General features: G+C 41.7%; 1 protein-coding gene across 1 annotated transcript in view; it reads right to left on the bottom strand.

The window, feature by feature from the left end:
• PNKD (PNKD metallo-beta-lactamase domain containing) overlaps positions 1-26,374 on the bottom strand; it is a 44,500-nt gene that overhangs the window by 13,123 nt on the left and 5,003 nt on the right. Inside the window, exon 2 of the mRNA XM_072985278.2 lies at positions 957-1,072. Coding sequence (XP_072841379.2) covers positions 957-1,072 — 116 coding nt within the window. The remainder of the gene's footprint in view (positions 1-956; positions 1,073-26,374) is intronic.

Raw genomic sequence — 26,374 nt, forward strand, 5'->3', positions numbered from 1 at the left:
GAATGGCATTTGTGATTTTGTTCTGCCAGTATTTGACCTCCAGGGTCCTGACTGCAACAGAAGCAATGGAAATTTGTATTTAATATTTTCGGAAGTTATTAGTGGCACAGAAAATGTCACAATCCATGTTCCAGCAATGGAATGTTGGCAAGAAATGAGCCTGGGACAATATGGCAGAGATTGGGAAAGCTACTCATGTGGACTTCCACAAATACCACAGACATCATGGCCACTGGTAATGTTCTAGGTAAACCTCCTCATCTCTGCTACAGGTCTGTAGGCTAAGAGAGTCTCCTGTGGGTAGTAACAGTGTAAGAATATGAGAAAGTATACCCACAAATGAAGGGTTGAGAAAGCCAAGCAAGAACATAATTTAAAGCGGCACACATTTTGAATGCTTAAGGATGTGAGTGTATATAAATAAAGAAGCTTGGTGAAGCAAATATTTAAGCGAAATGTTTTGCTGATATGCAACAGCAACAAAAAGAAAAAGAGATGAAAAACTGAATGCCACCACACAAAGAGAGAAAAAGTCAAAGAGCTGACTGCTGCAAGCACAGATAGTCTCCAAGATTTATTTATTTATTTGATTTCTATCCCGCCCATCTAGACCAAGGTCTACTCTGAAAGATGAAACATGCAAAGGCCAAAAGTTGTTTAGGTTCAGAGCCTGGGAACTGAAGCAACTTGTACACATTAAAAAGAAATCTAAACACAACATAGAAAATGTGTGCCAAATTCAGATAGGAATGGACTTTTTGTTATTTTGTCATTCTTTGGAGCATCTGAGGACATGGGGTTCTTTGTCAGTGTCAGCCTTCCCAGCTCCTACATGTGCTGCCTTTGACTGTTTGTTACCTTGAGGTTTCAATTAAAATAAATAATCAAGAGTCACTTCCGAACAATGTAACACATATTTGCCAGTGATGCAGGGAAGAACGGAGTCAAGCACTTACCACTGAAGACAACCGGCTGGGGAAGAGAATGCCCATGAGGATAACGCTCCCGTGCTTTCTTCACTTGCCGCCTGTAGAACAGGTAGCCCAGACGGGTGTGGGCATACAGGTTATACCTGAGGAACAAGAAAGACCAATCATGAGGTAAGTCAGAACTTGTTCATGGCCAAGGGCTCCTGTAGCATCCACAGTTCATTTCATCAAGGTAACACCTCATCAGAGACTCACTGCCTGTTGCTGCCAGACTTCTGTCAGAAATCCAGGATAAATGTGCAACCAGTTGTGGCAAAGATCATGGGACTCTTAGCATAATCCATGCTCACCAAAGTGTTTGACTACCCTGACATCTTATCGGTGTAATTTCAAATTAATGGCTCATATTGACCATATGCCCCATCCCCACCCATCCTCCCCCAAATTGTAGGAGAAAATGTTTACAAACCACCAAAGAGTATGTGTTTCATCATCCCCTCTAATAGCAACACTCAAGAGTGCAAGCTCATCCTTACACTGTGGTACCCATGCCACCTCCAGAAAAGAAGAAAGAGGAACAGGCTGAGGGAACCCCAAGTCTGCAGAAGTGTGACAAAAATAATTGGGGGATGGAAGCAAAGTGATTCCCTCCCCCCACTATGCCCATTCAGCCCTGAACCTCCTCAATGGGCAGAGAATGCTGACTGACTTCACAGGGAAAGGAACAGAAACCAAGGGGTCCCGGATGTAATGGAGCCTCTTGGGAGAGAGAATGTGAGCGGCTTGCAACTCAAACTGGGTGCACACACAACCACAAGATTTTGGTGCAGGTCATAGTTCCTGATTAAACTGCTTGCAAAAGATGGGATTAAAACAAACCCAATCTATCTCAGAACATTCCAGGCATGCTCTGAAACAATGGTTCTCAACTGTGAGTAACCCAGGTGTTCTTGGACAGCCATTCCCAGAAGCCTTCACCACCAGCTGTGCTGGCCAGGGTTGCTGGGAGCTGCAGTCCAAGAACACCTGAGATATCCAAAATTGATAACCACTGCTCTAGAAGTCACAGTCCAGTCACAGTAACTTTTCCCCTTTCTGCCTTCCCCAAAATGGTTGTGATTCTCCCTGCCCCTGAGAGGTAACTGACCTAACAGGGAGTTGTGGGTGCTGTTTGTAGACTCAGGGAGTAACTAGGTAGGGAGTCCTGCAGTTTGGGCTGCTCTGGGGACAGGCTGTTTTCCTCCTTTTCCCAATGATCACATGACATGGCTCCCCCACCTCCACAGGGGATCAAGAGGAAGCTTCTTTCAGTTTCCCATTACAGTATCATCATGAGACAGCTTAAGCAAAGCCCAGAGGAGAAACCAAGAGGGGATTTTTTCCTGGTTTCTCTTTTTCCTTCTTAAAAGGACAGAAGGGCCAAACATGGGTGCTTAAGGAGTGGTGTGGTCAATCCTTGCATGTGGATGCAAGAATTGTCCCAAATGATACGCTGCACCTCAATGTGATCCTGTTTACTACAATCTAGCCCAATCTAGACCAGAATAATTTGGCCACTTTAAATGCAGTTTCATTCTGGTTTGTGTTTTCCCTGCTTTCACTGTCAAATCTTGGAGCAGGTATGACAACAAGGATGGAAGACGCTGAATAGGTGCACAGTGTCTCTCCCCCCCCCATTGCTTAAGCCTGAGAAAATAACAGGGGCTCAACATTTCCCTAGAGCTATGTGAAAAGTTTAGCTTCTTTATCCCAAATGTGTAGAAAAGCGGGGACAAATCTGGAATAAGGAAGTACATCTGATAGGGAAGACTTAACTCCCGTAAAGTTTTTAAACCCATTCTTTGATTCATATGGGAACGACAGACTCTTTGTGGGGAAGCGCCACATCTAGTCTATTGACTAGATGGGTGGGATATAAATTCAATAAATAAATAAATAAATAAATAAATAAATATCATCAAATGCCCCCCAATGCCCCCCCAATTCCTGTGGATTCACTCAGGCTCTGCTGTACTCTCTTGTATCCCTCATCCACAAACAGGGAAGTGGATAATGAATGGTAAAAAGAACAATGTTTTGCCCAGCTATTCACACAATAGCAACCGGTGTAACAGACATACATTCAGAATCTGGAAAAGGGACTTTTTTGGAAAACAACTTCCTAAATTATAATTCCCATGCTGGCTGAGGGATTCTGGAAGTTGTAATCCCCAAAAAGTAACTTTTCCAAGCTTTGTATATATCAGTGACATGAAATGACAGCAGAATAAAAGGCTATCTGGACCCTGCTCAAGCTCACCTCTTTGATTCCATTTTTACATACATGGGAAAGGATGATGGCAAAACGGAGCGCATGCCAGGCATTCCGAGTGCACATCAGGCCTGCCATCAGGCTCACACCCAACACACAAGCAGCACTGCATCCATTAGCTGCAGTGAATTCTACTAAACTCCTGGGATTTTGCAGTAGAAATGTTTTGTAATAAATCTGCCATCTCTTACACAAAAAAAGTCAAGCATGATCCGAGAACTGTGGGCATCCCTTCCTCTTTTCACTCCTTTGATTACATGTCTTTCTAATAAAGAGGATTTGATACTGAAAAGGTGAGTGAGTGTCACAGTTGGTAGGAAGCTGCTTATAATGGTAAACATTAACAAATCTGCAGGCAAACCCAAATAAAGAAAAGGAAGTGTTTTCCTTGCTATCTCTAGCAAGACCAAAGATTAAAGATCATCTACACAATTCCAGCACTAAGCCATAGAAACTACATAGCCTGCAAATGGGAAGTCTTTCTATCGGGTAGTATTCTTAATTTTTTTTTCAGTCCTTTTACAGAGCTCTACAAAGGGCTTATTAAAATTGCCATATATCCTGACAAATATCAAAAGGGGAAGAAAAAAAAGGGTCTAGTTTTACCAAATACATCAAGCAGCCAGTAACCTGACTGAGATGGAGGCAAAAACATGAATTATCACCTTTCCTGAAAATCCCACTTCTCGCATCACTGGCCACAGCAGTCATGCACACATGGCTGCATATGCCTTGGTGCAATCCAACTAGGAATGACAAGCAACGGAACACGCATTCAGAGAAACATAAGGCTAGCAACTCCTCCAGCCACTAAATGACAGATGGTCCCTAGGAGTTATATGTCACCTCCACCCACCTTATCTCTTTGCAGCAACAAGAAAAAAATGCCTTAAGACCAGTTGCTGGTCTCAGCTAAAAGGGTTCCATTGAATCAATAGGATCTACACAAGCACTGCTCAAGTTAGGACTAGCTATTGGATTTAGGCCAAGAAAATATTTGACATTTCCTTGCAGTTGTTGAAAGAGTACCAGATTATGGTGAGCTTATCTACAAAAGGCTACATGTATGAGGCTATATGGTACGAGGTTAAAGGTTGCAAAGTACAAGGCTATGTCTAAATACAGCAAGAGTGGGTTACATATACACGACATAGTTTCAAAACAGAACTCATCTGCCCAGTCTTTCTTTTTTTTAATCTTCATTTTTAGAGGAAGAGGGAAGAAAAACCTCCCAGGAAGATTGCAAGAGGAAAGAACTGCAGATGAATAAAAGTGGGGAGGAGGACAGGTAAATTGAAGGGGTTCACTCTAGAATGCTCACCAGAATGCTTCCTTGGTGGCAGAAAAAGAGGAACTGAGGGAAGGTTGTTGGAGGCACGAGCATACATGATAGCAGAGGATATTCTAATGGCCTTTCTTCTAAGCTCTAGAACAGGGGTCTCCAAACTTTAGACTGTGAGGGCCCCACTAGATATTTTCAACATTTTTAAGGGATGAAGGAACAGGAACATGCACATGTGTATGTGCAGCTGCCTGCACACACAAAGGCCCCCCTGCCCGCCCCACCTGCATGCACCCCCACCTGCATGCACAGATGCCAGCCCACTTGCACACATGCCTGCCCACCCCCCACCCAGATGCCCCCTCCACAAACACACACACACACACCACGCACGCATGCATGGGCTGAAGGGAACGGGCCAGATAAAACGGCAAGGTGGATTGGATGTGGCTGTAGTTTGGAGTCCCTTGCTCTAGAATGTTCTGACAGACTTCATGCAGGCGCAGAAGTAACCCATATACAGTATGTGATTCACTGTGAAAAACATGCTGAATCTGGATCAAAGTTCCACCTAGTCTAACATTCTATTCGAAATGTCCCTGACAGAGCACTCACAAACAGGACATAAGTCTACTTTATTTGTATTTCTCCTTGTTGTGGGATTCTTACAGCACTGCATTCCATTTGTGCAAGACAAAATGGGGGAAAGGATTGTGTGCCTGTTGAATTAAGTCCATTTTACTTGTTCTCCCTGGGATTTGTTTTTCTTGAGTGTTTTCGGGGGACAGAAATATTGCATTTTTATTTTGTTTTTGTGGCTATTTTAATTGTTGTCAGATACACTGTGTCTTGTTCTGGTTCTGAGAAAAGGATTAAATACATTTCAGTAACAACAACCTTGCTCTGCAATAACACAGCTTTACTACTACAGTTGTGCCTCGCTAGACAGTTACCCCGCATGACAGGTTTTTTTTTGCTAGACATTGGCTTTTTTCGATCGCTATAGCAATTCACAAAACAGTGATTCCTATGGGGGAATTTCGCTGGACAATGTTTGGTCCCTGCTTCGCAAACCGATTTTCGCTAGACAATGATTTTGACAGCTCCCTCTGCGCTCGCAAACAGGTGTTTTCGGGACCTAAGCTTCTCAAGACAGCAACTTAAACAGCTGATCGGTGGTTTGCAAAGTGGCTTTCCTATGGCCGATCTTTGCTAGACAACGATGATTCTTCCCCGCTGGAACACATTAAACAGGTTTCAATGCATTCCAATGGGGAAATGCTTTTCGCTAGACAATGATTTCGCTAAACAGCTATTTCAGTGGAATGGATTATCGTCTAGCGAGGCACCACTGTACTGTGGTTTACATTAAGTTCTTGTGGGCATTTGTTGAGTGGCTCACAAAACATTCCAGTGAAGGGTTCCAGCACTGCAGTGTCTTCTTATGTTGGGGATTCTCGACACAGAAGTGAAACCATGCTACAGTCTCAAGAACTCCAGTTCCCGGCAACTCATCCACAAGTATCCCACAATTTACTGGGGTCCTCTATCAACCCATCAACCAAGAAAACAGAAAAGGCTGAAACTAGGGTTCTGCCAATATTTGTTCTAATTATATGCGGTAGATACAGCAAGAGGTAGTGATTCTGGTGAGTGAGCCGAGCTGTGGAGAGAAACAAGATCAGAGAAGCAGATCTACCCGAATCACCCGTCATTGCCAGCAGGGACGGCTGAGGGGTCTGACACCGAGAGAGGCTCGGAAGCAAAAAACTAGAAACCGGGCCTTCTCGGCGGTGGCCCGTCGGCTGTGGAATGCCCTTCCAGCAGAAATTCGGCTGGCACCCTCGCTGGTTGTTTTTAAAAAACAGTTAAAAACTTGGCTATTTAAGCAGGCCTTCCCTCCAGTCAGCTAGGTTTTTAATTTTTTCTTTCTTCCTTCTTATTCAATTTTGCTAACTTTTAATCTAATTGTATTAACATTTCAATTGTATTTTATGATTATCTATATTTTATATTGTCCATTTTATGTTGTAAGCCGCCCTGAGTAGACATGGTCTAGAGGGGCGGGGTATAAATTTAATAAATAAATAAAATAAAATAAATGGTGGGAGAACCGCGCTAACAAGAGAAAGATTATCTTGTTGGCATGGTGGGAGCAGAGACACTCTGAAATTTCACATTAGCATAATATGTTATTCTTTTGGGGAGGAGGAATCAGGCTCTTAGTCAGACCCTATGACTGGAATATGCCTCTGCATTAACAAAGCAGCCTCTTATTGCTGGAGAGAAAAGATGGGGACTGTAGTCTACTGTGTCTGTGTGTTCTGGCACACCAGCTGAGCACACCCACAGAGGTTAGTCAGTGAGAGTCGCACACAGTGTTGTCACGCACACTACACAGTGATCTGGGTGCTTATCTCAGAAAATTAAGCCTTTGGGAATTTTACATTCATAGCAGGCTGAAGTCAAGCCAACTCTCCCCAGGGCTGTTTCCTTGAAGACACGCCAGCCTCCAGTCTGAGTCCACAATAATGCTCTCCAGCAAATCAGCATCAGAGAACAGAGATTTTTCATGTGCCACTAACTACTGCTGAGGCCGAGCTAGCCTTTGATTGACCTGATTGATGTCTGTTTTCCATCCTGATCAGACAGGAGAGACTGTGATCATCTAGCATGGGGACAACGGCCTGTGAAGCTAGAGCATTAGGTGGTCTCCGCCTACTATCTAATTTCAACAACTCTTTCTGGAAGTGATTAATTCAGGCTTCTCTGCCAAGAATACTTTGTCCTTTCTCCAGAACCCCAGTGAGTACAAAGAGGAAAAAAGAGAAAATGGTTGAAAAGGAAAGAAAAAAGAGTAGGCCCAAACATTCAGGACTCTAAACTCACATATTTAGATCTATTCATTTATTCACACTATTTTTGTCTTGCCTTACTCCTTAAAAAGGACCCAAGGTGGCTTACATCATTAAAAGACAATATTTAAAAGTTAAAAATAGTAAGTATAGAAATATTGAGAGAGAATCAAACAAATGCCACAGTAAACAAAAGCAACACCAAAAAAAAAAACACCATACATGTAAAGCAGTAATTTACAGCAGTCTGTTAAAAACCCCCACTCAAGCAGCCAGTTACTCAGAGAGCCATCAACATGCATCTCTTCACCAACAAATTACATGTCAGTGGGTAACATGGTTCTCAAAGAAAAGAAAAAATGCCCAGCCCTGATCTACATCTTCAGACTTTATTTACCACCAGCAGATCCCTAAGAAATCAGCAAAGAATAATTCAACACAAATATAGGAGATGAGAACCTTGGGAGACAGCCATTAGATATCCTTTTTGCCTGACAAATATGACAGCACTTAATTCTTTTCAAAATCTGATGAGGGATTGTGGATGCCAACAAGATACAGAAAGCCACAGGTTCTTCGCCACAGTCTAAATCCTTCCATGTAGATCAGGCAAAAACTGATTTGAGTGGGTGCCTCTCGAAAGAATGCAAATGGAGCAGGATGACGACCACCACTCCCTCTTTGTCCTCAGCATCCAGCAAACTCAACTCGTCCTGCCTGTGACCTTCAGGGCGCCCAGTTAGCTGTCACAACCAACAATCACAGACACGTCTATCTGTTATGAGCTTGTTTTCAAAATCATCTAAATCCAGTTGTCTTGAATGAATGCTTGGAACAGATACTTTTCAGATGACCAAGAGATTCTGGGGACTGTAGTCCAAAAACATAACTTTTCCAAACTATATTATGGTAAGACCTTTGTCCAGCACTCCAGTGCTCTTTGCACATAGTATTATGTAAATAATGCTTACAAGCAATACTGTATGGTAGATCCATTTATCCCCATTTTGCAGATGAGGAAGGCTAAGTCTAAAAGACATAGCAGCATGCCTGAAAGCCACCTGGCAAACCTGCAGCAGAGGCTTCACAACACACTTAGTTTCCCTCTTATGCCAGCTCTGACATTTTCAAGAAGTGCACCCTAAAATCACAATGCCGTTCAAAGTAGCTGTTACATATTTCCTTTCATGCAAAACAGCTTTATCTAAATAATTCTGTAGGCCTCACCTTTATGGGCAAATCAAACTGATACGAGTTTACTTATAGCCTTCTATCTGGAAACAGCAGGGCCTGGCTTAAAATAGCAGCACTTTTCTTCTTTTCCATAAAATGTCTTGAGGTTAAAAAAAATTATAACAGGACTGCTTACAAGAAGGATAACATGCTGAAGCAGGAGGAGGAGACAGCCAGTTATGCAGAAAACCAGCTTCTATCCACCACCTCCACTTAATTTCTGTCTACTTTGCTACATTGATCGAAATTGTTAACCTGTCAATTTATCTTATTTTCCAGAAAGAGCTGTAAGAGTTGTCTACACATGAGGTGAGCACCAAGATATCCCCCCTGAGTGCAGATAGTAGGGTTGTCCCCTTGCTCTGTCCCAGCCACTCTCCATGCCTTGTCTGCTTCAAGACCAGGCACTCGGATTACTCACCTGTTGTGAACAACTTGCACAACACTTCGCAGACAGTATCCCTTAGATCTGCTCTGACCTGGACACTGTCACAGGCCCTCTGGGGGTAACTCTGTCTGGCTCCTGTTTGTCCAGTGATCACTGATACTTCTCAATCTTGCCATCCAGAGAATGTGAACATGACTTTAGAGAAAACCACCACACGTATCAGGCCCTTGCCCTTCCTGACTCCTAGAAACAGACAGTGGGCAGTTGAATGGGACGGGGGAGTTGTCAATGTTCCCAGACTCCAGAACTCTCTTCCTTGGGGAGACCAGGTTGATTCTCTCTTGCTGTTCTTCACCCGACAGGCAAACACTATGCTCTTCAAGCAAGCTTTTTGTTACTCAATGAGTGCAGAGAAAGGAACTTTAACACAGGGTGCTGCAATTTTCTTTTTAAAAACATTTTTGTCTCTGTGTATCTTAAAGGTTTAAAGATTTAAACTTTAATGATCTCTTAATATTATTGTATGTGCAGTCATGGGCAAGCTGCCTAGCCCCAGAATGACCCCAGAAGAAGGAAACAGTAAATCACTTCTGAGAGTACTCTAATACCTAGAAAACCCTGGAAAGGGTCACCATAAGTCAGAATTGACATGACAGGACATAATTACTAACTGCATTTCTAATACAGTGGTGCCCCGCATAGAGACGATAATCCGTTCCAAAAAAAATCGTCACTATACGGATTCGTCACTATGCGGGGCAGAAAAGCCCATAGGAACCCAATAAAACATGTTTAATGCGTTCCTATTGGCAAAAAACTCACCATTATGCGAAGATCCTCCATGCAGCTGCCATTTTCGCTGCCAGTAAGTGAGGAAAGGGCGCGAAAACACAGCGGGCGGCCATTTTATTTACCATGCGCCCATTTTGGAACTGCCGATCAGCTGTTTAAAAAAACATCGCAATGCGAAAATCGTTAAGTGAAACGCTTACCGATCATCGCAATGTGATGTTTGGCCATTAAAAACATCATTATGCAATCGCTTTTGCGATCGCAAAAAACATCGCTATGCAGATTCGTCATTAAACGAATCGCTCGTTATGCGGGGCACCACTGTATTTGATTTATGTATCTGCCACTGTCATCCCCCCTGTGTCATTTTGTAAACTGCCTTGAATTGGAAATGAGACAGGACTGACTGACTGACTGACTGACTGACTGACTGACTGAATGACTGACTAAATAAATAAATAAATAAATAAATTACTTTCTTAGTGTTATCACCCAGTAGAGATGACCATCTGATAAGTCACCACCAGTTCCCAAAAAAGCTGGTATTATTCCTGCAAATCAGCATACTGTTCCTTTCAAAACAGACAAGATTGTACAAGGAATGCACACATGTACACACCATGATGGTGCAGAAGAAACAGGGGTAGCAGCTTATCTCATCATAAAAGTCAAGTCATCAAATTGGGAGCACTCGAAGGACAAAGGCAAAACTATGGCACTAAAAATATTAGATGGAACTTGCAATAATCAGACTTAACAGGAGAAACAACTGATAAATTTCAAAACATAACAATAACAAAAAAAAACCAATAATGTGCTGTCAAGTCAATCCTGATTTAGGGTGACCCTTTCAGGGTTTTCCAGGTAGAGAGTACTCAGAAGTGGTTTACCCTTTCCTCTTTATGGAGGTGCCCTGGGACTATGCAGCTTGCCCAAAGCCACACAGGCTGGCTCTTGTTCCAAAAGGCACAGTGAGGAAATCAAACTCTCAACTTCTAGTTCCACAACCATATACCTAAACTACTGACCTATCCAGCCAGTTTCAAAAACATAACCAAGTGCTAATAAACAATGGACACATCAATATTTAAAAGCAACACGGACTACTGAAGGAGAAAAAAGAGAACTTTATGTTCATATTAGACTAGTTCTTCAATTTGTCCCTTCATTTGAAAATCATGGCATTTGACAAAACAAAAAATATTAAAGGAATTATAGAAAAAGCCACATACTAGCTGAAATTCTGTTGTTTGGCATAGTAAACTGAAAGTAAAACAGGCCTATTGAAACAGTACGGTTTGGGGAGTCCACTCCTCTCTAATCATGAATTTCATCTAGCCTTAAAAAATGCCCCCCTCCCTCCATCACAATTGCAAAGTGACTCAATACAAATACATCTACAAACCCAAATACACACAGACACACAGAGTACACACACAATTGTGTACCTGTACCTGTATCATAGAAATCATAGAAACGTGAAGTTGAAAGGGGCTTACAAGGCCATCAAGTCCAACCTCAATGCAGGAATACAATCAAAGCATATCTGCCAAGTTTTTTTTTTTTGAATGCCTCCAATGTTGGACCAATGTTAGCTTACTTAAGAATCAGAGAAAGACCAGAGGATTAGGAGTCTGGCTGGGGAGCCAGAGGTTGGGAGTTCAATTTCCCACTGTGCTTCCTTAACAAGACCTGGACTTGATGGTCCATAGGGTCCCTTCCACCTCTGCAGTCCTAAAATGAAACCAGAAAGTTAAAACAACAGGTTGGAACTGAGACTAAAAAGAATTAGAACTTTGTCATAGTGTTAATAACAGACGTTGTTAGAGTTTAAGAGAAGTCTATCTATAGACTATACGTATGTCAAAAAGATTGTCTGTAATGAAGTTGTTTCAGGACCTACCTTTCCCCTCAGCACTATTACCTGTAGTCAGTCAATTTTAAAAATCCAGTCTACTTAAACCAGTAGCTCCCAATCTTGGGTCCCCAGATGTTCTTGGACTACAACTCCCAGAACTCCTGGCCAGCACAGCTAGAGATGAATGCTTTGGGGACTTCTCGTTCAAGAACATCTCTGAATACAATGTTAGGAACAACTGGTTTAAACCAAACAAGAATAAACCTATGTTATGTGAAGCTGCCTTTCAACAAGAGGAACACAGAGTTTAATTTAGACTAAAGAAAAAAAAATGTCCCTAAACACCTGAATTATCTAAGATACCAGCTTGGGCAAAGGAAGCTCTGACTGGGACAGTACAGGAGGCACAACACCAAAATAATTGGGTAGGGATCTGGGGGAGTGTTGTTCCTTCAGAGTCATGCCTTCTTTAGTGCCACTGGCAGCTGGGACTTTGTGCATTAAAGCAGTGGTCCGCAACCTTGGGCCTCCAGATGTTCTTGGACTTCAACTCCCAGAAATCCTGGCCAGCACAGGTGGTGTTGAAGGTGCACTGAATAATACCTGCAGCAGCTTCAGCAGTGTGTGATCCAGCTAGTGTGAAAACCAGTGGAAAAGTCTGTGCCTCCTCAGGCCAGGAACACTACCTGTAATCTGGGATACTGTAATAAGGTAATTAAGATAACCTATGTAAATATCATGGCCAATATTTTTTTATTGCACAGAAGAACAAAGATGGGATAAACCAAAGAAATCAAACCAATAGATTCACAATTCAAAAATATAGGAAGAACCAGAACATACAGAATGTTACTATTAAAAAGAGCAGAAATCTAAGGATGTTTATAGTGAGCTATACACCAAAAAGCTCTTGTCAACCCAGGGCACAGAGCAGCATTTAGATTCTCTAAATAGATCCTAAACATGCAGTACATATCTTGCAACGTCTTAAATGCCAGGAGCTTGTGTGTCTCTGTGTGGGGGGGTTTGGGGTTTTTTTGTGTTGTTTTTTTGTTGTTGTTGGGGTTTTTTGAAAGTTGGGACATTTTTAAAGTCTAAAAAATAAGGAGTCAAGCTATGAGAGTATCTCAGGTGAATTCTATAAATACTTCAAAGACTTGCTCCTGCAAAAATTAACTGACTTGCTCAAAAAGATAACAGAGGAAGGGCCACTCCCCAAATAGAACAATACTATCCCATTTCTAATTACCCAGGCTATCAAAATATTAACTGCTATCACGGCCACCCAGTTGAATACATTTATCACAAGCTACATAAACAAAGATCAAACAGAGTTTAAGTTAGCTGTATTAAGTTAACTATTAGATTCAACTTGTATAATCCTGAAAGTCCTGCAGTATATCAACAAAAATAGAAAAGCAGTTGTGATTTTTCCCTGGGCACACACGTTGCTTTCAATTACCTTGAATGTGGCTTCATTTCCCAAACTGTATGTACATAAGGTGAACATGGGAGTACATAATTTATCCAATTAATCAAACACCTATATGTTAATTCAAATTCCAAAGCTCGACTCATACAGACACCCTCTCATCCTACTCCTGCAACATCCTTAGTATTTCACATCTGAGGGGAACATATTATTGAGGAACAACAATGCCTCTGAGCGCATGCAGCTCAACTCTCACATTGCTTTTAGGAAGAGAAATGCACTCTCACATCCCAGTCGCAAAGCTTGGTCCTCTCTCTTCTATTATGATCTCTTCCATTTCGGCAGCCTCGTTCAGAAGTGGAGAGGGGAGTCTTTTTGTTCTTAGTCAAATGACTGCCAGACACCCATGCTAACCAGCTGCAAATCACCCAGAGATCAATCAGGGGACCTCAACTTACCTTTTGCTCCCCACCCCCAGTCCAGAGCCCCCTGAAAAGTCTGCTTTCCTGCTACCACTGTGTTCACACAGAGACAAAGAGCTGCCCAGCAAAGCCACTCTGAGTGATGAAAAATCTTCACCCTGATAAGGGGAACGGTCATATTGATCTCTCAGCAGCGCCCTGTGACAGATCTCTTAAGCCCATTGTGGATGAAATTACTTGCATCTATAGTGCTCTAGATGCCACTGCTGTCACAGTAACATTGCTAGCCATTACGGTAACTTCCATTTGCTGGTAGTGCACGGCTGCATTTCAGTTATCACACCCCTGGGATCAGTGAGGTGAGCAGGGTTAAAGCCACCATGTTACAGTGATGCTAATGCAACCACATTTAGTGTCTCCGTTCAATTAGCACTGCAGCAACGGCCATAAATATGAATGTGAGAGGGAAAGTGAGAAGAACATAGCATGTGTCTGTGCAAGCTGGATATATTATATCTGGAGCTTGGAAAGTTATTTTTGAAAAGTAATCATAACCTCTTTTCAACTTGTAACTTGGTTATTTAAAGTGGAGCGCATTCGTACTCCATAAGTAAAATGATATGTTTTCCTGCACTGGAATGGTGGGAAGAGTAAAGCCTCCACTCTTCAGCAATGCTGATGCAGACGAAATTGATGTCACTCTACTATTCCAGAGCGCAGGAATATCTTTTCACTCTAGCCCAATTCGTTGGCAATAGGGAAGAGTGGGTTGGGTATCCCAGCGCTTGGCCAGCAGCAGGAAGAGTGGCTTAGGATTGCTAGTGGCCTGCTAATAGCTCACAAATGCCTCCGTCCACTTCATCAAAGGGAAATCATCAGGTTTCAAGAAGTGTTAAGTGCCTCAGTGGAAGGAAAAAACAGTCAAATATACCTCGGAACAAGTAGCAGAAGAAAATGTCTATGAGGCATTGTTTTAAGTACTGCCCAGCTAAAAGCCTCCCATTCCTTTCTGTGGGCAATCAGCCTGAGCACCACTGGTTATATGGACCCAATTCAGTCCAGCTTCTAGTGCCAGTATGGCCTAGATTAGAAGCTGCTTCAGCTGCTTTGACTGATAACACCCTATACTGGGAGAAGGCCAACCAAAGGCAGCACCTCATTCATTTTCAAGCAACTTTCAAAACCACTGACCAAAGCAATCATCTGGATGGAGCCTCTTTCCAGGTTGGGAGTTAAGGGAACACTGGCCCGGTGAATCCTTCTTATGTTATTAACCAAGTCCTTTCCCATTGCACAGAAAACAGAGAGAGATGGCAGAACAGGGTTGGAAGGAGCGGCTTAAGCGTGATGGGAATTAAGCAAAGGGGCCGACTAGACAAATTGGATTTAGAATGACAGCATAGATGTGTTTATAAAATGAGGGCTCTTGCCCCTACCAAGAACAGCCCTGAGGGGATGAGCAGATGGTAGAAATTAAGGCCAGATTTATATAGAGGACGTAGCAGCAAATAAACATCAAGCCACAGTGAACCTTCACATTGGGATGCATAATTCTTACTGGATTGCCACCTCAGTGCGTTTTTCATACCCTTGATGATAATCGGACACATTTATTTATTCACTGTCTCCTTAGCTATGCCTGGCATTGCAATGTAGCAATGCGACCAAAGGGTTAACACAAGGCAGACTCTACACTTGCTTCAACCAGGAGACATCAACCAGAGAGGGAAAAAAAACAATAGTTTCTCAGACTAGTACAAAGCAGGATTGCTCAAATAAGTGCCATCTATTAGAGCAAAAATCTCTCTTCAAAAGGGAAAGAGGAAGTTCCTGGAGGGTGTCTTTGAATAGCCCAACTGGAACCAGCATTTTAACAATAGGCAGATCAGTGCTTTCATCCACTTTAGCAGCTTCAAACAGAACTTTTCATCCCAGATAGGAAAATATTTTTGTTTGAATGGAGATTATCTGCTGAAGAATCCATTTTGAAGAATCCATTTAAACACACCCCAACTTGAAAACAGAAGCATTTATGAAGCTTTCATTTTGGAAGGGATTTGGAGAACCATATTGGAATCCAGACTGAGAATTTTTTTTAATGTCTTGAATTCTGGACCTGCAGAAAATCCCTTTTCCAAATCTGGATTCAAGACATCTTTTCTCAAAGTCTGGGGAGCAGAACTTTCCACTCCCTCTCCCAGATGCCATGTCACTAATATCTTTGCATAAAAACAAAGGGGGGCAAGTAACAAATTGTCCGTTGATTGGCCAGTAGACAATATTCAAATAAAAGACATGGAATATTTGTATCCATATCTCTGGGGATATGAATACAGATATTGGCACCACAGGTACCTGGAAAGTCCACTCCCTCCCCCCTGAACTGGCAGGTCCAATTAGTGGTCCCCTGCAACGCATGCAGCCAGCGTCAATCCCGTCGGTCCAATCATGGAAGCAGTCTGGGTCGGGGCTTCCCCACCTCCCTGTGCAGCTGACCACTCTGGCAAGGAGGCAGGATGATGAGTCTCTCCACACAGCTGTTGAGTGGTTGGCTGTGCAGCGGGGAGATTGGGAAGTGCCGTCTGTGACCGTCACAACAGGAACAATACCGGCCCTGTGTGCTGCACAGCAAGCAATAATTTGACCTTCCGGTTCTGTTGGGAGGGACTGGACTTTACAGGCACCTGTGGTGCCATTAATCCTATCTGTATCCCCAGGGATATGAATACGAATACAAATATCCCATGTTGACTAACCAATATGCTTAGTCTACCAAAATGTGATCCTTTTACCTCTTTACAGGCTTTACATAGATATTCAGTTGAAGTGAATCCAACAAAGCTGAAAGCACTATTAGTCACTGAAACTCTGACCATCATGAAGATTTGTAACTGGTTCTAGACAAAGTCAGGCTGTCCTCAAAGAATCAGGCATGGAGTCTGAGGATCTTCCTGATCCAGTGCCACCTACAGAGATATTGTGATGACACTTGCAGCCAAGAAGTGCCTTTTTACAAGCTTAGGTTGGTTCACTGCCTTTGCATTTGCAGAAAGCGATTTCAGTTACGCAAACCCTAGTTACACCCACACTCTATCACTGTAATACACTCGGCACATGTTTGCCTTGAGAAACAGGGTAGAGACTTCAGCTGGTACAAAGCACAACCAACAGGATGACTGTGGGTGTTGATGGTTCTAGCCATATCACACCACTACTGAGTCAGTGGCACTACTTGCTTAATCGTTTCTGAATGCACTTTAAAGAGCTAGGTTTGGCCTTTAACACCCTGTACTACTTGGGATCAAGCTTTCTGAAGGATGGCAGCCTTTGAAGCTCACTCTTTGGTCTGCCATCAAGACCTTTCAGAATGGTTAGGCAGATATCAGATAAAGCAAAGTTTGGACTACACCTCCCATTAATCCCCTTCTCACTGGCCACACTAGACAAGAATTCCAGAATCTGACAGTCCAAAACATCGGGAGGCCAAACATTGTCTATTGTGGAGTTACTGCATAATCAGTTCTGGAGAAAATATGTTCATTTTTCTAGAAGCTAGCATAAAATGTTCAAGAGACAACAGAAACTCTCTGTAAGTACAACAGCCTTTATAATCTTACATGCCAGCATGAAGATGCTCAAACTGACAGAAGACTAGCACTGCTGCTGCCCCTCAGTATCTGCTACCTGAGGCAATTAGATAGTTGCATAATTATAGTGTTGGCCCTGTTTCTATGTACTGGCTTCTCTCAATTCACTCCTCTCTCTCTCTCTCTTTTTTTTTCTCTCTCTCTCTAACCTAGCTCAGGGAGGAAGGAGCCAAGGACATTTCCATGGTGGCTGGAAAGGGTTTGCAAAGTAATTCTCTCTCTCTCTAATATCAGACCGACCTACCTCCCCTTCTATAAGGGAAATTCAGAACATCCCATGACTCCTGGAATATCTTCCTGGGACTACAGGAAAGCAGCCAAAATGGGTTTAAGTATTAGCCGTGCGTGCCAAAGATATAAAACACTACTGTTAAACACTGGGGGAGGGGGAGATATTTGATTTGTGTTGTTATTGTTGCTATAGTTATTACATGGTATAAAAACTATCTCTACAACAAATGTTCTCAGACACATAGTGGCTTTTTAACCATTTAACCTTCATCCAGGTAAAAACCAACCGTTCCAACTTGCCAGGGATCTCACCCCACCCTCATGGAAGTTTCCTCCCCTCTCCAATATATTGGAAACTGCACTCTTTGATAACGCTTCCAGAAAGGCAGAAGTGTAATAGAAGAAGGGATACTTAATGGTAGAGAGGCCACGTAGATGTTTAAAAGGCAAGTTCAACAAGTGGGTGAGGCAAAAGCAAACTCCTTAATTTGGAGACTTCAAACCCTTCCATAGTTAAAGTCGGAGCAGCCTCCCTCCCACAAAGTAATGTACCAAGAAAAAGGTAGCACCAAGAACTGTCAGCGCCCAACAACCACAGATTGTTCTTTACGGCGATATGGCATTCAGCAGTTAGCGTCTTGTGATCCTATGTCACATGTAATATACAGCCTGTGCAACAGAAAACCTAAAATGTCCTCTTCCAGCTGTAAACCGCTGCACAAACAGCACTCAACTCCTGGGGATGATTGATCTAACACCCATAAGGAGTATCCCAATTTGGCAGAAATAGTTCCCTGTGCTGGTCGTTGTCTTTTCCTCACTTACTATTTGCTTCCAGAGGACCAAACTTGTAAACCAGGATGAGACTCTCCTGTTTCCTTATTGCCTTAAAGAAAGAGTAGTCCAAAATGGACAAAGTCCCTCAGTATCAAGTTGGTGAATGTTTCCAAAGAGCTGTACGTGAGGCCCCAGCAAATTGGGGGACAACTATCAGTGCTGTCCTCTGAAGATGCCGGCCACAGAGACTGGTAAAATGTTAGGAAGAACACGACCAAAGAGCCCGAAAAACCCACAACAACTATCAGGAGCTTAATAGAACAGTCTCGAAAAGTTACCTTTTTTGAATACAACTCCCAAAATCCACCAACCAACCCTCCCAGGGAAACATCCCAGGGATGCTCCCATTTGTAGCTAGAAGTAAACATTCCAACTGTTCTTGTTAATTGTGCAGCTTGACAGCAACATGAAAGCTATAGAAATGCAGTGTTTTCAGTTTCTGTTTTTTTAGAAGTGGCTGACAATCTGAGATCCAACCAGTGCACCATATCCACAGGGGGAGAGGCTGCAGCTCAAGTGCTTTCTCCTTTTTGAGAAAGGAGCTTTTATGTAGTGGCACCCTAGTTTCACAATGGCCTCTGATGTTCTAGAGGTGCCAACTGTGTGCAGAGCCACCATAAACAGAGAATGCTCTCCCACTGCAAAGCGTCACCTCTGTATGTGGAAGGCAATGAGGATGGCAATGGGGGTGGGAAGTGCTCATTCCAACACCCCCACCTTAAAATTCAATGTTACATTAAAGATACCTGAATTCTACCTTTCTGACAACTAGAGGACTTGTGCTGGGTTGTTTCCTCCATGCCTTTTCAAGTAGGTGCTATTTCATTAAGATCTGAGCTGTAAATTCTGTGCATGCATGGATGCATGAACACAGTGTGATTAAAAATTACTTCCTCTTGTTGGCTGAAGCTGAGCTGTTTGATTTAGCCTTGTTAGAAAGAGAGAGAAAGAGAAAAGAACACTGTGAACCCTGTGGAGTAAAAAGCAGTTTGGATTCCAGCCATACAACACTTCTCCAACTGAAACCTTCTGAAGATGCTTTAAGTATTTGGTGCTTCCTAGCCTGCATATGCAACATTTAGGGCTCAAGTACACATCACAATACTCTGGTTTTGGCATCAGTCTTATTACACTTGAAATTGGTTTTAAAATAACCAGCTAAACAACGTATAGCTAAGCATGTATTCCGGGAGGTGGAAAGCATTTTGTTTCATTTTTAACACCCATGAGAGGGTTGTTCATTTTAAATCAATTCTGATCATTTTTTTTAAAAAAGTTCATTTTGGCATTTGAGAACATGTGTGTCAGACTAAATTGTGTCTGTGGGGGGTCTGCGGTGTTTGCTGAAATGGGAACTAAGTCCAATTCTTCCTCTTTTTTTCCATTCATTTCTCCTTTATCGGTGCATCAATCTGGTGCCATGCCACTTCAAAACTTATATTTTAAAATTAAATATTTGAAAATATAAGGAGACTGGGAATAGGCTGCTGATGGTGAAGCTGCCACCCCCTGCAGCTGTGCTAAAACTTGCAAATCTTGCTGCCCCAGTTTCCTCTGGTACACTGGCAAAGGAAGCCCGGAAGCTGCATCTGGAGCAGTTGGCTTCATGTCCTGTCAGGAACTTGCTCTGTTCTCCTTCCTGGATTGATGCTATTTCCTGGAAACTCCCCTCGCCACAATGCAGAACTGCACTTTCTCTCTTGGCTCCACAGAGTTCCTGGCAGTTGGAGAAAGCCAGCTTCCATGCGACATTATTTTGATTTCTAACCAGCACCTGATGTAATTTAACAGGTGTAGTCATGCCCCGAGACAGGTTGTCGGCACATGTCAATGCCAGACAATAGGATCTGTCTGTGCCAGAACATTAGTGGTTTGAATTGTAACAGTACAGATTATAAAAAATATTTTTTCCCAAAAGTCAGAATTTTATTGTAACAGCATCCTCATGTGTCACAAAGGAGCTATTATGTCACACTCACTCACACTTAATTCACGCTGCCACCAACCATTCCCTCAAATACTACTTCAGGCCAATGTATGATTTTAAAATAAAAGAACATGTGTTTATTGTGTACAACAAAAGGAATGGTAAATCACTTGAAGAAAACTAATAAGGCAATCACTGTAATAAAGTAACACTCCCACACATTCTCTCACAGACCCTCACTAGATAGCACAGTTCTTACTTCACAATATCTTCAAGCCCTAACTTTCCTAGCATAACCCTATCTGGTCCCTAACCAGCCCTATCTCAAATCCCTATCTAAAGCACTCACACCATTCACTCCCCTTATATACACTAGCTCCAGCCCTTAAGTCCCACCTTCCGTCATTCTATTGGCAGATGACATACAGTTTCAGCAGTGACGGACAGGTGATGTCAACGTTACTGTAACACTTATTAAGAACAGAAAGGTAAGTCAGGACCAAACTAACTGAATGCAAATGCCTTGTGACTGGATCTCCAGACATTTTAATTATAACCTAAAATTAGACACATACTATTCCAAATTGTAGAGTGGGCAGCTAGGACTGAGGAGATTTAACTCTCCACTGCCAATTTCCCAGTTTTAAATTCTCCCAACCTCATCCCAGATCTGAAAAAGAGAGGCATTTTGATTGTTCTTTTTGTTTTTAAGTAGACAAAAGATCTATAAGCACAAATAAAATTCAGAGTTGATCTTTTTTGGAACACTAAAATGTCACAAACATGTTGAGATTTCAAGTTTGGGGGAACCCTTCTTCAGGTTTAGATGGTACAAACTTGGGAAGGGGGGGCAAAAAAGCAAAAAATAAAAAATTGAAAGTCCAACAATGTAGCCAAATGGAATGGTTCCATTTTCTACAAACAGAACAGAAACACCTTGATATGTTTATTGACTCTGCAGTCTCTGTCTTGCACATCCGTCTGCCTAAAGGAACAAAGGCCATAACATCCCATCAGAATGTTTTAATAATTTACTTCTTTCCCAACCCTCCCTAATTTCTTAGCTTCTAAGCCTGAAGAATCGTTCTGCTGAACTCGAAGACTGATAGTTTTTTCTGACTTTTAAAACAGAAAGAGGAGTGGAGGAAACTCATTTTTCTAGGAATAGCAAGATAGCTACAAAAATAGTACCACTGGTACCCAGTGTGGTTTAGTGGCTAGAGTGACAAAAGACTCTGAAGACCAGGGTTCAAATTTCCGCTCAGTCATGGAAACTCATTGGGGATGGGTGGAACTGGTAAAGTCGCTCCTTAAATATTTACCTTGAAATCCCTATTAGGGCCACTACAAGGTGGTTCCAATTTGACAGCACTTAAATAACTAAATCAATACATTTAGAGCTAAAGCTTTACGAAAGGAAATTTAACACTTATTAAGAAGATGCTTAAAAATCTTCATCTATACAGGACTGTTGCTTTGGGGAGTTCTCACTATTCAGAGTCAGGTGTAGCAGTACTGTATCTTCTCTCTGAGACTCTTTAGATCATTTGAGGTGTTTTTCCATCATGCTGTAATTCACATTTAAATTAAATGCAAATCAACCACCAGAGAAGTTATTATAGTACCTATTGTGTGACCCTACCAAAGTCCTAGCAGCTCAAATAACCATCTCAATGTCACTAACAGACAAACTGATGATTGATTGATTATAGGCAGAAGCCTATTCAAAGCAAATTAGCCCAATCCCCATAAAAACATCCATATGATAAAAATGTCAAAGAATAGATAAAAGCAGAAAGCATACCAGTGTATATGTATAATCAAAGTGGCAGCTACTTAGCAGCAGACTGACCAATTCAGCACCAAAACAAAATGCCTAAAAGCACTTGGGGCTTTGTGCGTTAGGAATCCATGAAAAGCTCAGGTAAATAATTTAACAATTATAACTGAATCCCTGAACCCCATTTTAGCAAATGATTTTAATCTTTTTCATGTTTTCATGTTTTAATCTTTTAATGTTATTTTAAATCATATGTTTAATTTGTCTTTTAATATTTGATTTATTGTGTTTTTAAGTGTGTGAATTTTAATGTTGTGAACCGCTTTGGGTCTCTTGTTGGGAGAAATTAATAATAATAATAATAATAATAATAATAATAATAATAATAATAATAATAATAATAATAATAATAATAATAATAATAATAATAATAATAATAATAATAATAATAATAATAATAATAATAATAATAAAAAACAGACCATTCTGAGTTCCTAAAAGATGGCAACAAAGATGCCAAGTGGATCCCTGTTGGAGGAGGTTTCGCAAAATCAAGTGCAATGACATTTTTTAAAAAAATTCTCTCGCTGGCAGTCTCTCAAGAAAGTGCTCTTAGAAAAGTACGAAGGATGAATGGGCCAGGTTTATTAACAGTGGTATATTGCATTATATGTCTATGGCTCTCCAGGTGTTCTGGAGGGGAACTCCCAGAAGTCCCAGGCAGCATAGCTACTGTTAAGAGCTTATGAGAGTTGTAGTCCAAAAGATCTGAGTAACCAAATGCTAGTATAACAGGTCTCCCATACCTGTTATACTAACATGAAAGGTATTTTGTTATTTTCCCATCTTAAAGGAGGATGGTTGTAGGATCATATGGACTAGCATTCAAAATATATGGAAAACAGGCTCCACCTGTAAGTGGAAATCCTAATTGAACATAGAACATCTTCTTGTGCGTCCCACTAGATTGACTCACCATCTCCCTTCATCCATTCTTGAATGTAAGAGGCAGCTCTCTAGGGTCAAATATGCAAGCATCTCCATTTAAGAGCAGGAACCCCTGTCCTGCTATTCTAGAGAACTTCTATTCTAGAGAACTTCTATTTTCACTGCCGACCAACATATTAAGTTCTAAAACACGTATTTCGTAAGATCATGTCAATGAACTCTGGACATCTGAGAAGCAACTGAAAATGAAAGCTCTGTAATCAAGAAGTTTTCTGAAGAATTACATCAAGAAAACAAGTCAGATGCAAAGCTAGCTAATGAATGAAATCCAATGAAATGGTCATGAATGTAAACCTTCTTTCAATTTTTAACCAGGTCTTCATATTCAGTCCCTTGAAAGTTATCATTGCATATTCATACTGCACCGTTTTATTGCAGGTTCCTGCTCTATCAAAACACATCAAATTTGCAGATTCTTGGTCTTTTCCTGAAGTGATATTGTTTGAAAACAGAACTTAGGGGTGCTTTATCATAATGATCAAAGATATTAACTATAAAACTATGTGAACGATCCTATGTGAACAAAACAATGTGAACGATCACAACTAAAAATAACAGAACCTCTGCAGAACAACAGTGTCTAACTTCCAAGCTCTTTTACCCATTAGTTTCAGCTCTGATATTACCGTATTTTTCCATGTATAAAATGCCCCATGTATATGACGCCACCCACTTTTCTAATCCAAAACTAAGAAATCTAAGTGGGGCTTAGCAAGTGTAGGGGGAAAGGGATCAAAGTGCTGCAGGATCACTTTGATCTCTGGTTTCCCCTCCACTTGTTTTTGTTCTCTCCTCAGCTTACTTCCATGTATAAGACAACCCTCAATTTTTAGTCTAAAGATTTTAGACAAAAGTATAGTCTTATACACCTGGGACATGGTGGCGCTGCAGGCTAAACCGCAGAAGCCTGTGCAGCAGGGTCAGAAGACCAGCAGTCGTAAGATCAAATCCCCGCAACGAAGGAAGCTCCCGTCGCTTGTCCCAGCTCCCGTCAACCTAGTGGTTCGAAAGCATGTAAATGCAAGTAGATAAATAGGTACCACTTCGGTGGGAAGGTAACAGCGTTCCGTGTCTAAGTCGCACTGGCCATGTGACCACGGAAGATTGTCTTCGGACAAAACGCTGGCTCTATGGCTTGGAAAAGGGGATGAGCACCGCTCCCTAGAGTCGAACACGACTGGACAAAAATTGTCAAGGGGAACCTTTACCTTTTTATAGTCTTATACATGGAAAAATACGGTACTTCAAAGAGTTTGCAGTATTTATTCAGTGGGGATCTCTGTTTAAAGCATCTGTACATTATCCAATGCAATTCAGGTGCTCTTTAATTGTCATGCCTGTTTCCAGTTGTGAAAAGATATTGTAAATTTACCTGTATTTATGGAAAAGGCAGCAGCTAGAAGATCCTTGTTTTGAATTTAACCTTTGAAGAGTCCACAGGGATAGGCAACATGCGGTCAACACATCGGATGAAGACCCCAGGGGCTTCTACATAAACTAGCCAACATTTTAAAAAAGGAAAAGAAAAACAAAGAAAAACCTGTTTTGCTCAAAATGTCCCCCTGTGTCCTCTAGAAGGAATGGGCTCAATTTCGCTATGTTTTGAGGGGACACAGCACCCTACACCTTGCCCCTCCACACACAAGCAAAGTTAAACAATATTGACCATAAGAGGGTTTTTTCCAGTTTTAAAACATTGTAGGAAAAATGGATGTGGGGGACCTCCAGAGATGTGGTTTCCAGATTGCTGGAGCTTGCCATCAGATGGTTAAGAGGGCTGAATTAGGAATCAAAGAGACTCAGGTGCAAATCCCACACAGCAATGAAAATTATTTGATGGATTTAGGCTAGTTGCTATTTCTCAGTTTGCTCTACCTCACAGGATGGTTGTGAGAGTACAAATGGGGAATGAGCCTGTGTACACCATCTTTACCTTGGAGGAGAGATAGGGCACACATATAATAAACGGGGAAAAATAATTTCTTTTCTAGATATTCCACTTAATTTACATTTCTACCCCCATGAATACAGTTCTTGTATATGCAATTTTTAAAAAATTCTGTTCCCAGTTATTACCATGTTTAACTTCCTCTGCTGTCAAACTTGGCCTGCAGTAGAAGAATCTTTTATGAGAGAGGAGGAAACTGCTTTGGGTCAAGATAGTCTGAAATAACAACAATTTCCTTTATCAGTTAAAACAGGGGTGAATAATTTGTAGCCATTCCAGTTTTGTGGGCCTATAATTCCCATCAGACCTGGCCAGGCTAGCCAACACAGTTTTTCACTCATGCCCCTTTTGACAAACATAGTATCTTACACTTTCCTTCAAATGCCTATAATTTCATTTTAAGTGTGAACGATCACAACTAAAAACTAATCAGAGTATTTGTAAATACAGAAAAAAGTATTTTGGTTTATTTATCAGTACAGTGCATTATAAAAATTAATTTCATAGCATCAGTTCAGTTCTGACTAATGGCAAGTCCCCCCAGAGTTTTCTATGGATATCATACTCAGAAGAGGCTTCACCAATTACTTTTTCTAGTAGCACACTAGGACTGTGCAGGTTGTCTAAGGCTACACAGGCTGGCCTTTTCCCAAGAGTCACAGTGAGGAATCCAACTCCTAACCCCTGGTTCCCGTTCCAGATCACTCAGCTCTCCAGCTATGGGGCATCACACAAAGATGCAATAGGCTACATAGGCATCATGATTTTTCTCTATTTTCTGATTTTTAAAAAGAGCTACAACCCTGCATTTTCCTTTGTCAAACTTTCCGTAACCTCCGTAAAATCCTGACATGCCCCGCAGAGGGGAGGCATTGCTCGATTGCTAGCTTAAAGGTTGATAATTACTACCAGTGTAGTTCTAACCATCATCTTCCCAATGCAAGAGCGTTTTCAGACTTCACTACATTAATAATGGTGGATGCCATAGGGGGGCTTGAAGGCCTAACATTAGAAGAAAAAAGAAGAAGGAAACCTCTCTTTTTTCTCTACATCACACTTCTCTCCCATGGTTCCTTTTGCAATTCTCTTCCTGCTTCTCTCGGCACAGACTCCTTTTCCTTGTGCAATCTGCCTCTGAACTTTCAATTTCAGCATGATCTTTACTTTTTGGTTTTAAAGTTCTGCTCCCTCACCGTCTCCCTGACTTTACAGATACTACAACTGCTGCCAACGGTTGCTTAGAGCCTGAATTCAGCATAAAAAGATGAGTGCATTTTGTGTTTGTGTTTAGTCGTTTAGTCGTGTCCGACTCTTTGTGACCCCATGGACCAGAGCACGCCAGGCCCTCCTGTCTTCCACTGCCTCCCGGAGTTGTGTCAGGTTCATGTCGGTTGCTTCGCAGACACTGTCCAGCCATCTCATCCTCGGTCGTCCCCTTCTCCTCTTGCCATCACACCTTCCTAACATCAAGGTTTTTTCCAAGGACTCTTTTCT

Source organism: Pogona vitticeps, chromosome 1 (genome assembly GCF_051106095.1).
Source record: "Pogona vitticeps strain Pit_001003342236 chromosome 1, PviZW2.1, whole genome shotgun sequence".
Classification (NCBI taxonomy): domain Eukaryota; kingdom Metazoa; phylum Chordata; class Lepidosauria; order Squamata; family Agamidae; genus Pogona; species Pogona vitticeps.